The 13,506-nt window shown below is 42.2% G+C and overlaps 1 protein-coding gene across 1 annotated transcript in view; it reads right to left on the reverse strand.

The window, feature by feature from the left end:
- The window catches only part of HOMER2 (homer scaffold protein 2), a 65,225-nt gene that overhangs the window by 31,344 nt on the left and 20,375 nt on the right, over positions 1-13,506 (reverse strand). Inside the window, exon 2 of the mRNA XM_075764402.1 lies at positions 9,714-9,870. Within this exon, the coding sequence (XP_075620517.1) occupies positions 9,714-9,870 (157 nt within the window). The remainder of the gene's footprint in view (positions 1-9,713; positions 9,871-13,506) is intronic.

A 13,506-nucleotide genomic window follows, 5' to 3' on the forward strand; every position in this document is an offset into this window, starting at 1 on the left:
AAGCAATCCTTAGAGTTTCATAAAGCTCAGCTTTAGGAATTATTATTACTTTCAGTAGTTGAACTTAAAAAAAGAGGGAGTAAAAATCCCAGATTAAGAAACCAAGAGCTAAGCAGTGCTGCATTCATTGCAATTCTTGACAGAAGTCCCTAATGCCCTGGGAGGAGGCTGTGGAAAGCCCAAGGGATGGAGCATGTGTTCAGCTCATCTTTGGGCACAAGGTTCCTCAGCCCCATTTTTTTTGGAAAAAAAAGGCAGCACAATGCAAAACCCGCAAACAAGCTGAGCACCACTGCGTTCACTGGAGTCTGGTCAGCTGGTATGAAAGTTTTTACCACCTATAAATTTGCCTATTTCAGTCTCATCTCACAGGTTTTGCTTTGAACAACTGATGAAACCAAAAAAGAGGGAAGCTATCTGCAAACTCTACCATATTGTGCCTGTGTTGATGATGTTACTAAAAATCTTGATTTTTTCCTCTCAATTTTCACCTAACTACAGGCACGGATTATTTTCACCAGAAATTTGTTCAAGAATCTTCAGAAGTTTCGCTAAGTTCAAGGACCACGACCTAAAGCAGGCATCCTTTGCTTGATTCCAGTTTTCTTTACAATAACATCACACGGTTTAATTAACCCCTCTGGCACATTTGGATGCCACATTAATACTGGAGTCTGGTGATCAGAAACAACTCTGTGTGAGGAAGTTATGCACTGAAATACTTTCTTTGATGGAGCTTTTCCATAAAATTTCATGGAGAGGTTACAAAAAGGGAAAACCTACCCAGATCAAAGTTTCCCCACTTGCCGGTGAGCGGTGCGACAAGAAATCCTCTAGCATGGATTTTTAGCTTCTTTTTTCTTTTCTTTTTAAAGAGTACCAAATTGTGTTTATGAAAAGGTTTCTGCAGGATCGATCTCCTGAATTCAGTTGTGTGTGGTCTTTCCACTGAGCCAGTGACACACGCACCGTACATACAAGCAGGAAAATGAGCCAGACAGGATCAAACAGTGGCAGATGTGCCTCGGTTCTTCTGTCAAGGATACAGCTGTTGCCAGCACTTTGTTATCTTTTCTCCTAAGCTTACTAACCGGCTTCTGAAGGATTTACTTCCAGAAATAATCCAGACAATGAACAGAGGATTTTTCATATTTCAAAGTTAATAACTTGGAAAGAGATTAATATAGAAACATTTAAGTGATATGAGTTCTACAGCTCTAGACTTTAATATTTTTTTTAAACCAAAACACAGCCTGAGCAGATGATCAGGATTTCTGGTTGATGCAATCTCAGGGGACTCGCCAAATTTCCTGCTATTTACTTCGCTCCATTTCTCAGCTTTAGACGAGCTCTCTTTCACCTGCAGTCCCAGGTCTTGTTTGTGCAACCATGTTTAATTTTTCTTTCCATTCCAGTTCATCCCCACTAGCATTAGCAACTCTGAAATTACCATTGCAGTTAAACCCTAACAGTATTTTTTGGTTTTAATCCTCTGAACACTCAAGGACCTGTCCACACAAGCGCACCCAACGCTACTAGCTCTACCTATCTACACCAGTCTTGGCAGCTGTTGAAAATTCTCCTGCAGACACAACTCAAGGCAATGTACTATCCTCCCAACTATTAAATCCTGCACCTCCCCTCAGCCTGAATTTCTGAATACTTCATATCACCTTAAGCAAATAAAAGGTGATGCAAGTGGGTAGTCTCATCCCTGGCTGACAGCTCTGCTTCTCCTTTTATGCTGTATTTCTTCATCACCAAATTCCAAAGAAAATGTTCCCAAGTTATTTTAAGATCTGGAGAGAAACAAAAACTCAGGTCACTTTAGTTAAGCTGAGTATACCACAAACATAGACAACAAAAATATTTTAAGATCATCAGGGACTGTTATTTTCCTGGATTTCATTCACTCTAATTTCAAAGATGTCTTTGAGAAGAAAGTGAAGTTCTGGCCTATGTAGCAGAAGGATCCAGTGCACACCTTGGTGTGTTGACCCCACATAGACACTGATGCTTATTCTAAAACGTGCATTTCATTTTCCATTTGTGCCTGTCCTACTTCAACTTCCGTTAACCCCAACATTCACATTTCTCTTCAATACTGAATGATACATGTCTGCACAGGACCTTTCTGGAGTGTGACACTTTGGGCACACCCCGCACCTTTGAGGTGCCCGACCCACCACCCCATGCAGACACCCTCGTGCCGAGGCTGCTGCTGACCCCGTGCCTGCACCCCCGTCTTCACCGGAGCAGCACCCTCTGCCTGGGAGGCACCAGCATCATCCACTGATGGCCAGTTTTCCTTAAACTGAGAGTTCCCCCTGAATCCTTCAAAATTATGCTGAAAATCTGGAAGTTGCATCACCACAACTAACATCTTTAAATGACATCAGGAAACAGCTATTAAAACCAGGACAGTAAAAATATTCATTATTTACTGCAAGTTGTTTCACTGCCTGAGTGAGAGACCAGTTCCAGCTTAGGTTAGGCTGGTGTGCTGTGACTCGGGGCAGGACAGATGTTGTCCTGCTTTTAATCTGCTCATCATGCGAAATGAAGGAGAACTTCACTACAAAAGGAGCAGCTGTCTCTCAGAGAACAGCCCGATCCAGCTTCATTATTTACAACAACAAGCCCAAAAAGGCTCACAAGGAGCAGCTAGAGACTCTTCAGGCATCTTTTACAAAGTACTTTGTTTAGCACAATTGGTACTAGAACATGTCTCCAGCTGACGAGCATCGTTCTCCAGCATGGGCCGGGTAATCTGAACTGGGAGAAGTCCACACTGCAGCTGCCTTACGAAGCAAACTAGTCTGATGAGAGTGGATTAAATGGGATCAAATTATTTTAAAGGCTCTAATATGGATTCACAGAAGTTTAGTATATAGATATTATTATAGTTGTTCTGTATCAACTGTGGAGTACTTATCTATTATATTTTGTTTATATAAAGATCATAAACCCACAACTAATATTTTTACTTAATAGTCATCATGCTAGCATAAAAGCAATGAGATGTTTATTATAACACACACACAAGCTATGCACACTGGAAGACAGGATTATGCATTAAAATTACATTTTATACCATGTTTTTGTATTTCAAAAGACATTCTTCCTTTTATGTGGGGGGTTAATTAGTTCCATTTGTTGGAATTACTCTTTTATGGCTCCACTATCATCCTCAGTGCTAATAATCATGTTGAAATTAGCTCCGATGATAGTTCATGAAATACTCAACATACTATGATAAAGAGAAGATGAAGGCCATCAAATATGCTCAAATTTTTGTATTACAGTAATCAGCCAGACCAGTACTAGAAATCTTTTCTTACGGCATATGAAAGTTTCTTTTGTGGACAGGTATGGCCAAGAATGCAGGAATACTGGATCAGTCAGCTCGGACCTCCAGAGGTCAACACCTGGTCACCTCTCCACCGGCCTACCCTAATGCGGTGTCACCCCTAAGCTGGGATGTGTCTTCTGGGCTCTTCAAACAGCACCAAGTGTCACACGCTGCCTTTTTGATGAAAGGTCCTTCTGGTGTTGGTTCTTAGTGTCAGAAGTGTAAGTACTACTGAGCCCCTGCCTCCCCCACACCCCTGTTTTACGGTTGGCACTCTTTCTGGGACAAACAGAAAAGAAGAGTTTTCACACCCAGCCTGGAAGAAACGGTGTGAAGGGCAAAAAAGAGCATGGCAGAAAAAGGTTTGAAAAAAAGAAATATCCATCTCAGGTACCCGGCAGTGAAAAAAACTTTGAGATCTGGAATAAAAAAATATTTTCTGCTAATTTAATCAGATTTTACCAGCAGAGGCTCTCTGGAAATCATAGTCCTGCCAGTGCTGCAGTCAGCAAAATAATCCTCGGGGCCTGTCGGCGTTTCGGCAGCGAGGGCATCCAGCTCGGACCCCGGCAGCACCGCACTCCTCCAGAATGCACACAGCACTCCTGACAAGTGATGGCCATAAATAAAACTAGGGCAGGCAAAACTGGAAATAAAAGACTCTCCGTCCCTTTCACAAAACACACATACATGCTCACACAAACCTTTCACAATTGTAGCATTTAATTCAGGATTTCTCTATAGGCTTTAAAAGAAAAGGCAACACACCTCTTTGTAAGGTCACTTTTCATGTTCTTTTACATCCCTTTATCTTTTGCTACCCAAGGCTGTATAATATCTTCTGATCATTTCACTACAAAATTATTAAACCTGAAAATTGAGGTAGTTAAACAACTTGGGTATTTAAAAAAAATTATGTATTTAAATAATATAAAACATGGTACATCGCTCCATCTAATTCATCAAGCACGGGGTCAGGCGAACACACGCTGATACTCTGAATGCCAAGAGGGAAAGCGATGTTGTGATTGTTTCTGCTACATGTTATCGCAAATCAGATCCATCAGGTCGCAGAAGCACAGTTAAATGGTGCCACGCCAACGCAGGCCCCCGGTGAGGTACGCCTTGCCAGAAGCCTTTTTTTTAATTCAGTGCCAAAAATTTTGTAATATATAAATTACTTGGTAGGTTTTCCTGAGAAAGAGTTGCTATTGGTTTAATGGCTGAATTTACGTCAATGAAAGAAAAAAAAAAAAAAGAACATAAAGAACTAACCAGATGAAGGAATTTCATCTGTGCTACCATACCCTGCAATTTTTTTCCTGTGAAAAGAAAGCTTCTTAAATCTAAGAGTCACCTTTTGGCAAAATACCGTAGCATATTTTTAACAACTATGTCTTAAAATAATTCCATTTCCACGGGCAAAGAAAATGATTTGTTTTGAGCCTTTGAACGCAGCACTGGAAGAGCTCCGAATTTCCTCTCCGTGTGCCGAGGATGCCTGCCTCCAGTCGTGAGAACAGAAAAAGCGTGGTCGTACAGAGGTGGGCAGCTATTCAATTAGGTAGCAATTAGGACTGGTACAGGAACTGAGAAAGCCAGAAATACATAAAATATTAGCAGATTTACATATCGCTCCTTCTTGCCTTCCTAAATATCTGCTACCACGTGGTGCTGGGGCTCTGTCCCTGCCAGCATCATTCTGCTCTGGAAAACACACTGTCCGCTCTTGCTGTGACACTCACTGACAGATCCCATTACCAGGACACATATGCCTCTTAATCAAACAGCTTCATCATGCTATATAGCGTACTGTACTCACTTTGGGGAACGCTATGTGAATACTGATTGGCAAAATTTGGCCCATAGTCTTATTCTTCCTAATTGCAATTTACTTCTGAAATAGACCCACTGATTTTGCTTTCCCAGCACCGCAATTTTGCTGGTTCTCTCTTCAATACTTTCACACAATTATGCCCAACTTAGCTGCTGATCTTCAATATTCAAGGTAATTGTTAGGTAATAAACTCTTTTAAATGATCTAGCAACTGGGAATGACTGTCAGCTGACAATCTTTTTTCCTCTGAAACACAAAGTCCATGTTTCTGTGTCATGTATTTACCAAAATTACTTTTGCAATCTATTCATCTTTTTAACCCTGATTTTAATTTTTGGTAGTCATCTGTTTAAGCGTCTCGCAGAAACAACTCAAGACTGGCATCTCAGATGACTCTGACTGTGTCACTTTGCTGCTGCTGTCTCAAAAAGTCTCACTATACACTTTATTGCTGGATATTAATTTTTAAGACAGCTTTATGTTCCTTATTAACAACTTATTTCCCAAAAGATAAAAAAGATGCCATTGAAATCACACGTTTTGTAGACATAGAACACCTGAACATTTGAAAATGAGGACAAAAGCTTGTTCCTGAGGGATTATATTTCTTTCTCAAGTTCTATATGGAAACAAGTTTCTCATCTTTTCCCTCTCGCCTGTATTGTTTGGATAACACATATTTCCAGTGTATAAAAAAATAAACAAACCCACCAACCAGAGCACTACCATGTATTATTCCAGAGGACGAAGGAGGATCTCAGTCTGAGTAATTCTCATACTTCCAAACTTTCTTTTCGCCTCTAAAAGGCAGAATAATGTAGGTCACTTTTAATGAGGAGCCCTCTGTGTGGCTTTCCACACAGCAACCAGGCACTTAGGAGTGCATGTTCTCCCGGCATCATCACCATATTTTCTCATTTTTCAACAGGGTTGAATTTGCCCACAACGCTGGGCGCTTTCATATGGTGAAGTCTCTTGGCTGCCTCATTAACTCTGAATCAGTACGTGCCCTTGCATTTTACTGTATCATTTTCTCCAATTTTCATTGTGCTGCAGTTTAAACAGCCTCTGGCTAGAAACTTCTTAAAACATCACGATGAAATTACATTCTCGACAACATACAAGTCAATTATAATATAATTAAAAGATATACTAATCTATTCCCTTGTTTGGGAACGTATCTTGGTTAAGATCACGTGGTGCATACTTGTATGGTATCTGTGAAATCTTTTGCTATAAATTGTAAGCTACTGTCCACAGCACCTGTTTTTCTGTGAAAGACACAGGAATTATAAGACCCATTCTCTTCTAGCTTTTTTTTTTTTAAAGTCATACAAGCTTTTTAAATATAGGATCTCTACATTTCAGTGCTTGACTCCCCAGGCATTTCAATGGGGGGGAGGGGGGGGGTGTTTGTTGTTGGGCTGGGAAGATTTGGAAGAAACCTGGCACCTGGAAGGCGTACGGTCTCACCTGGCTGCCCCCCATCATATCGGACTCCTGGCTTTCAGCACGAGCCTCCTGCATATCCCTCTGCGAAGGAAGAGTTAAGCTCCCTCTAAGTCACTCTGATCCCTTTATCCTGTTCCCTTTCTGTCCAATTTTCCTCTTTGCCGCAATGTCCGTCTTCACCACCCCACGCACCAGCCAAGCCCTTCTGTCCTTCCCCACCCCTTGGCAAACAGGTAAAGACCCGAGAGCAGGGTCCTGCTGCACTCACTGGCAGCAGAGCCAAGCAACCCCTCTGCCCCCCTGCCAGCCGTGCTCGCAAAAGGAGTTCCCAATATTTATGCCCTTAAACACACGGGCTCAGTGGTTCCCTTAATGCCCCCCCTTCAGCCCACTCCTAAATCCTCCCGCTCCCCTCTCCTGCAGCACCCCTCCTCACCCTCCTGGGCCCTGGGGTTTGGGGACGAGGGAGAGGGATGTGCCAGGAAGGAGAAGGGGACAGGCTACACCTGCTGGGAGAAGAGAGGATGGGGCTGAAGGGGGGGCTGCAGAGGGTCCGGACCTTTGGGGACAGCAGCAGCAGCCTGAGGAAGCCACTGCTGTGAGAATCACGGCCCATTGGGTCGGTGGTGCATCAGGAGGAAACTAAATATCGGGTTGGCGTTACGCAGCCTGTCCCACGCTCTGCACGACAGCAGTGCTAACTGGTTTCAGCAGCACTACGCTACCCCACGTACTTGCAATTCAACACGCCACCCAGAGCGATACGTTGAATGCTAAAAGTAAAATAAAGCTTATGCAACTGGATAATGAACAAAGTTTAAGTGAAGTGCCCTGTATTCTTGATCACTTTAAAATATTTTTATTATAATATCAACATAAGGTAAAAAAAAAAAAATCCCAAACGAATTCAACTGCTGCATACAAGTTGGATTTAAATGAGATTTCTCTGCAAGCCAATGTGCATTGTATATGTCTGTCTAAAATAAACTGTTAAAACAGTCACTTTGCAGTTCAGACAAGGACAGAGAGTTGTAAGAGACACATGTCCTTCATCACCACCTTCCTTCTAGGGCCAACTCCCTAATTTACCTGAGCTTCCGCATTTTTGTCTTTAAAACAGGGATCTTCTGCCCGCAATGATGCCGTGATGCTAATCCAGCTGGTATTCACCAAGACACAGAAGACTTTATTCTAATAAGTGAGATGTATGGAAAGCAGGACAATACCAACTGATGCTGTCTATACTCTCCCTAGAAAAGTAGGTCAAAACATTAAACAATGTTTTTTTGAGGGAGAAAAGCAACTTTTAACTTTGTCTGGACACAAAGACCCTTCTTTTACCAAATCAGCACTCTTAAAATGGACAGGCAGGGTAACCAGGGACTCTCCAGAGGCAAGCGTGAAGGCAGCATCTCTTCTTGACCTGTTCCTTAATCAGCAAAGGTTCAACACAAGAGGAATAATTCATGTGGCCAGCAATTGATTCTTGCTCGGGAAGCCCCAGGGGGAGAATTTTAATTATGGAAAGCTCACCTTCTTTCAGGACACACTGAAACGGGGCAGGGGGTGTTTCCTTCTGAATGTCTTTCGGGCAGATTACAAGGCGAAGCTTGGATGCCCATCTTGTTCTCAGCACGCACTTTGCAGTGCTTGGCAGGACCCTCTGGCTGCGGGCGTACGCTGCCCCTGCAGCTTCCCCCTGCCACATACAGTAATTACTTCCTTTTCATTAATTGGTCTTAATGCATGCATGCACAGCCACAAATTGAGCCACCCACTGCTGCGAGTACAGCAGTTTTGGTTCGGACATCACCCTCGCCTGGGTTTGTAAAGCCAACAGCCCGCTGCCACCAGTGCCAGCTTCACCCGAGCAGGTGTAGGAGCACCCGTGGGGTGTAAGCAAATTTGGGGGCCCAGCTTTCCCCAGCAAGTTGCAGGGGTTGTGTGTGCTGACTGCAAACCAAGGCAGCCGGTTAGCTGGCGTTTCTGGGAATGAACACACCGGCACAACCAGTGTAATGATGGTGATATATTAATGCTATACTGATGTCAATGAAACATTACCATCAATTTGAACAAGCAGTATGGTTGATTTATAAGCCAATATATAACCAAATATAGCACAGGAGATGTTTGGAAAAACAAGCATGTGAAATAGGCATGACAAATAGAAAAGCTTTATTAAGGCATGATTTCTGTGATCTCTCTCTCCCAAGACAGTGATATTTTAACATCCTCATCCAAACAGGAGCACAGATAAACAGGCTGTAAACTTGTCTCGTTATCCTGTGGTTTGTGCTTTGGCAGGAATGATCGATGATTTTTGTACATGAGTGAAATATTTTAACTAATACCTCCGACGGGGGTCTGCTAGGGGAAAGTCGTCACCTTACAAGTCACTTTGGAGGGACTAATCAGAGGGATAAACCTGGTATGTAATAAAAACACTTGTCTGAGGAACCCATTCAATCCAACTGATCGGGATTCTTACAGGAGATACTCAGCAGACTATCTGGTAATGCAAAACAAGATGAGAAAAAAAAGAGTGAGGGGGGGAAGTCTTCATGCCCAGTGTGTCTCCTGAGGCTGAGGAACTCCAGTGCAAAAGCTGAAGAAAATGAAGTGCTAACCTGTAACCAGTTCAACCAGGCAAAAGTGAATATGCAGTTGGCATTTACATTAAAAGCTCTAGACTGCACATATCTGCCTCCTCGTTCTCTAAAAAGAATATTTTTTCACCGAAAAGGCCTAAGCCTTATCTACCTAGTACGGGTGGTGGTTTCAGACACTGTGCTGCAGACTCAATTTCGACACTTAAAGCTCTTGGCTCATTAAGATCGTGAAGTCAAACTAGTCAGAGATAAAATCAATTAAGTTTGGCAAAATCACTTTTAAGGTGCCCTGTGTTTTTCCAGTTATCACTACACGTGTCCATAATGGATTATATAGAAAAAGTGATTATTTATGAATTTAAGTGCTTAATGTCGCCCATCAATGTCTATCTTCAGCCAGGGTTGACAGTCACGATCCTCTCCGCACAGTAAACACGCCAGGGTACCATCAGCTTCCTACCTTGGCTCCATCCACACTGATAATCCGATAGCTGTTTCTCGTGCTGTCATAGAAGTAGGAAACAGTTACAGCCTGCTTGCTTGCGGGAACCCAGTTCTTCTTCGTGCTGGGGTCAATTTGGAAGACATGGGCTCTGGTGGTGAAGATGGGCTGTTCTCTGGAATAGGGAGGGACAGGAGAAATGGATGCATGAGTCTGCAGAAGATGAAATGTCCCAGAAGCCCAGCCTTGACCAGGCACGTTGAAATCACAAGACAGAGAGCACCTGGCAATCCCCCAAGTGAAAAGGCAGAGACTGCCGAGCTACAATCCAGCCTTGGGTACCTCTCCTTGCCATTGCTAAGTGACATTCAGCGCCCTAAAGTGACTGCTGCAGCCCAGGAAGCAATTTTTTCTCCCCATGTTATACTAACTTGGGTACCAAGTTAGTATATGTCCTCAAAATGTTTATTTCCAGGAAAGGACACTCGCATACATTCTGCCTTTCCCCATCCACATATTTTGCCAAAAGCAACAAAGTGCTTTCCCCCCCCCCCCGCCCCCCGGCTGGATTTCCTCCTGCCGCACATTCCTGAGAATCGCTACCTGCAGCCAGGGTTCCTCTGTGGATGCACCAACACTTCCAGCAACCTACAGGCAAGGTATAATTACTGAAATATTAATCTCTGTCCTTAGAACCCCACTGTTCTGTAGATGTGCATGAAAATTTCATCAGATGCAAGAACAGCCAATCATCCTGGGAAGCAAGGGGGAAAAGAAACACAACCAAAACCCTGCGTCGATACGTATTGCCTTTCAGTTCAACCTTCAGCGGATGACGTATTGCCCCTAACACCCCATTCCTAAACACCAACCCTCCTTGGATGCTTTTTCTCATCAAGAGAACTGTGCACACAGTGGAGGGGTTTTCTTTTACCTTCAACATGTGACAATGCAAGTCACACGTAAAAGCAGAGAAGATGCAGGACCAAAAGAACAAAACGTGATACGCACAAAGTCATCTAGGTTGAAGATCAGAATTAAGACTTACTTAGAGGCCATAAAACTTCCAACTGTACCTTTAATCCAAGTTTAGAAGTAGAACTGAAGTGCAAATCAAGCTCTGCTGTGCTTTTATGTACATTTTTATGCTTTTAGTTCTTAAAAGCTACAGTATATAACACTCTATGTTATGTGTACTGCTCAACATATTCTTATCATGTACAAAATATTATATCATGAATAGCTACACTTGACAGAATTATGACAGGATTCAAACCCAATTGTACTACAACAGAGCTACCACCCAAAAATGTTTACCACATGGAAACTGAAAAGGCTGCCAGGCTGAATTTTGCACAAAGCAAATGAAAAGAGGTAGGTAAAAGGCCAGAGAGATCTCTTGCTCTCATATGCTATTCTTTCCTATTCATATAAATAATTCTATTATTCTCAGTCCCATAGTTTTGGAACTATGTTTTTATTAAGATTTCTATAATGTTCAGCTCCGTGCATATCCACCTATACATTTTTAGAATAGAACAACTTCAGGTACTGTACGTAGGAACTGTATCAAACATCGCACGTGATCTTGACCATTGCAGTTAAATTAAAATCGAGGGAGATGATAAAGTTGCAAATATCAAACAGATGAAGCAGTCTAACTGTAGAATTAGCTCAGGAAAGATGGAGTGAGCTTGCAAAGCTCAGCAAGGGCTCAGGAGGGAGAAAAATAAAACAATGGTTTTCTCCTTGTAAGACATATGCAAAGTTTTACATTTTTCCAGGGGCTGCCATGCTGGTGTCTGGATGGATAGCTGTGCTGAACTCTGTAAAATACTTATATGAAATAAATTGAAATTACAATAGCACTGTCATGTTACAGCTGTGAAAGAGTAGCATTTGCTTCGGCTCTTCCTCATCAGTAACTCACTGAACCTGACTCTCATTTCACACATTAAAATCAATGCTGTCCTTAGCTGGGAGGAAAGAAGAGGCACGTCTCCGTAACATTTTAAAAATATTTCCTTCATCCATTACATAGGATTAGCAGTCTAACGCCCATGAAGGTTGTGGGGTTTGTTTGCAATAAGGAATGCAGAGAAGGGAAGTTTCCCCTAAGCTGCTTATTCTTTTACTCTAAAAATATGTACTTTCCCTAGTGAAGAATAATTTTGAATTTATTTTGCCTTTTACTTAGCTCTATATTTTTAGTGGATTCTACTAATAACTGGGTTTGCTAATGGTAATATGACCTATATATTGCAGTTGAAACTTTCAGAAGTTTCAGACTTTTCCTCCAGACAAACCCATATCCACAAACAACTTTAACTCTGTTAAGTCATCTTAACAATACCAGAAAATATGGTTAAAATTATGCCTGGCCTCTCTGCAGCAGCAGCAACAGTAAGCACACAAAGTACAACTGGAGATAACAAAAGTAGAATGAAGGGAAAAACTATCTGTCCCCATTTTTTCAGGAGTCTTGTAGCAGCTACTGTCGTCAACATGCATCCAAGTGGATAAATTAATGGATAACGAAGCTCAGGGCTCAAGACAGCCATCTATCCATTCATGTGGGGCTTCTATGAAAAAGTAAAGGCAAAACCTGACTATGTTTCTAATCTTTATTATTATTAAACAAAAAAAAAGTGCATTTTGTCTTCTGGGTACAAATAGCAACCCTATTACTCACAGTGATAGTGTGCTAGTTGATAAATTATTTAAAAAAAAAAAGTAAAAGCAATGTGTAAACTTAAGCATTTTAACTCATTCAAGATAAGTGAGCTGTTGACCTTGTATTGGGTCTCAAATATGGAAGGGCCAGTTGGATGCTCTCCACGTATGCCTTTGACCTCCCTGCGGTAGGTGGCTCCACAAGGCCACAAAGACCCAGGACACAACCTCCCGGAAGGATTTCCCAGTGTTGGCTCCTAATGATTAAGAAAAGAAGATGCATTTCTGGGGCTGTCCCTGCCCTGCAGTGCTCCCTGCTGCCGAATCCTCCTGCAGGTCTGTGCTCAGCTGGTACCCCAAGGAGCCCAAACCCATGAGCAGGGCCCATCAGTCGGCTCCACCAGCACTCAGAGCCGGTGCCACCACGCTGTCCCTCACACCACGGCGGGTCGACAAAGACAACAGCATTTACAAACTCCAGCAGTGCAGCTTTTAACATTTGCGGGGAATATCCTCCTTCACTGCATCCCAACCTCCTTTGGCTAGTGAAGCACACACACAGGCAACAATAAAACTGTGGCACTCCACTTTCAAATGAAATGCTGAATTAGACACTTTTAAAACACTTGCCATGGTCTTACAGAGCTTCAAATTGAGAAGGATTATTCTGCGTTACTCGCAACTTTTCTTGCAACTCGCTTTACTGATAGAGGAATGACTTCATTTCCCAGGGTTTCATTCCTTTTAATTTGATCATAGATTTATCAAGTTTTATGCCTAAAACAACAGCATTACTAACTTGAAATTCCCACAGCACATCCTGTGTTGTTCTAGCCCCTGTAAGCTGGTGGTTACGTGAGACTGCCAGTTTGCGCAGGGAGCAGTGGCGCTGCCAGCCAAGCTGTGGACTCGTAAATCAGAAGACAAAGAGAATTTATGAATGTTTAAAATCTCATGAATTTTAACCAAAGCTGTTAATGATTGATTAAATATTCTTTAAAAAAAATCTGTTTAAAAATCAATTTGACAGTAACATCCAATATTTAGAGTAAAGCTACTTGAAAAGTAGCAAATGGAGACCTAAATTATAGCTAACAGTTCTTTGTTTAATAATGCAGATTAAGACAGAAAACACACT

The sequence above is a fragment of the Balearica regulorum genome, chromosome 12 (genome assembly GCF_011004875.1).
Source record: "Balearica regulorum gibbericeps isolate bBalReg1 chromosome 12, bBalReg1.pri, whole genome shotgun sequence".
Classification (NCBI taxonomy): domain Eukaryota; kingdom Metazoa; phylum Chordata; class Aves; order Gruiformes; family Gruidae; genus Balearica; species Balearica regulorum.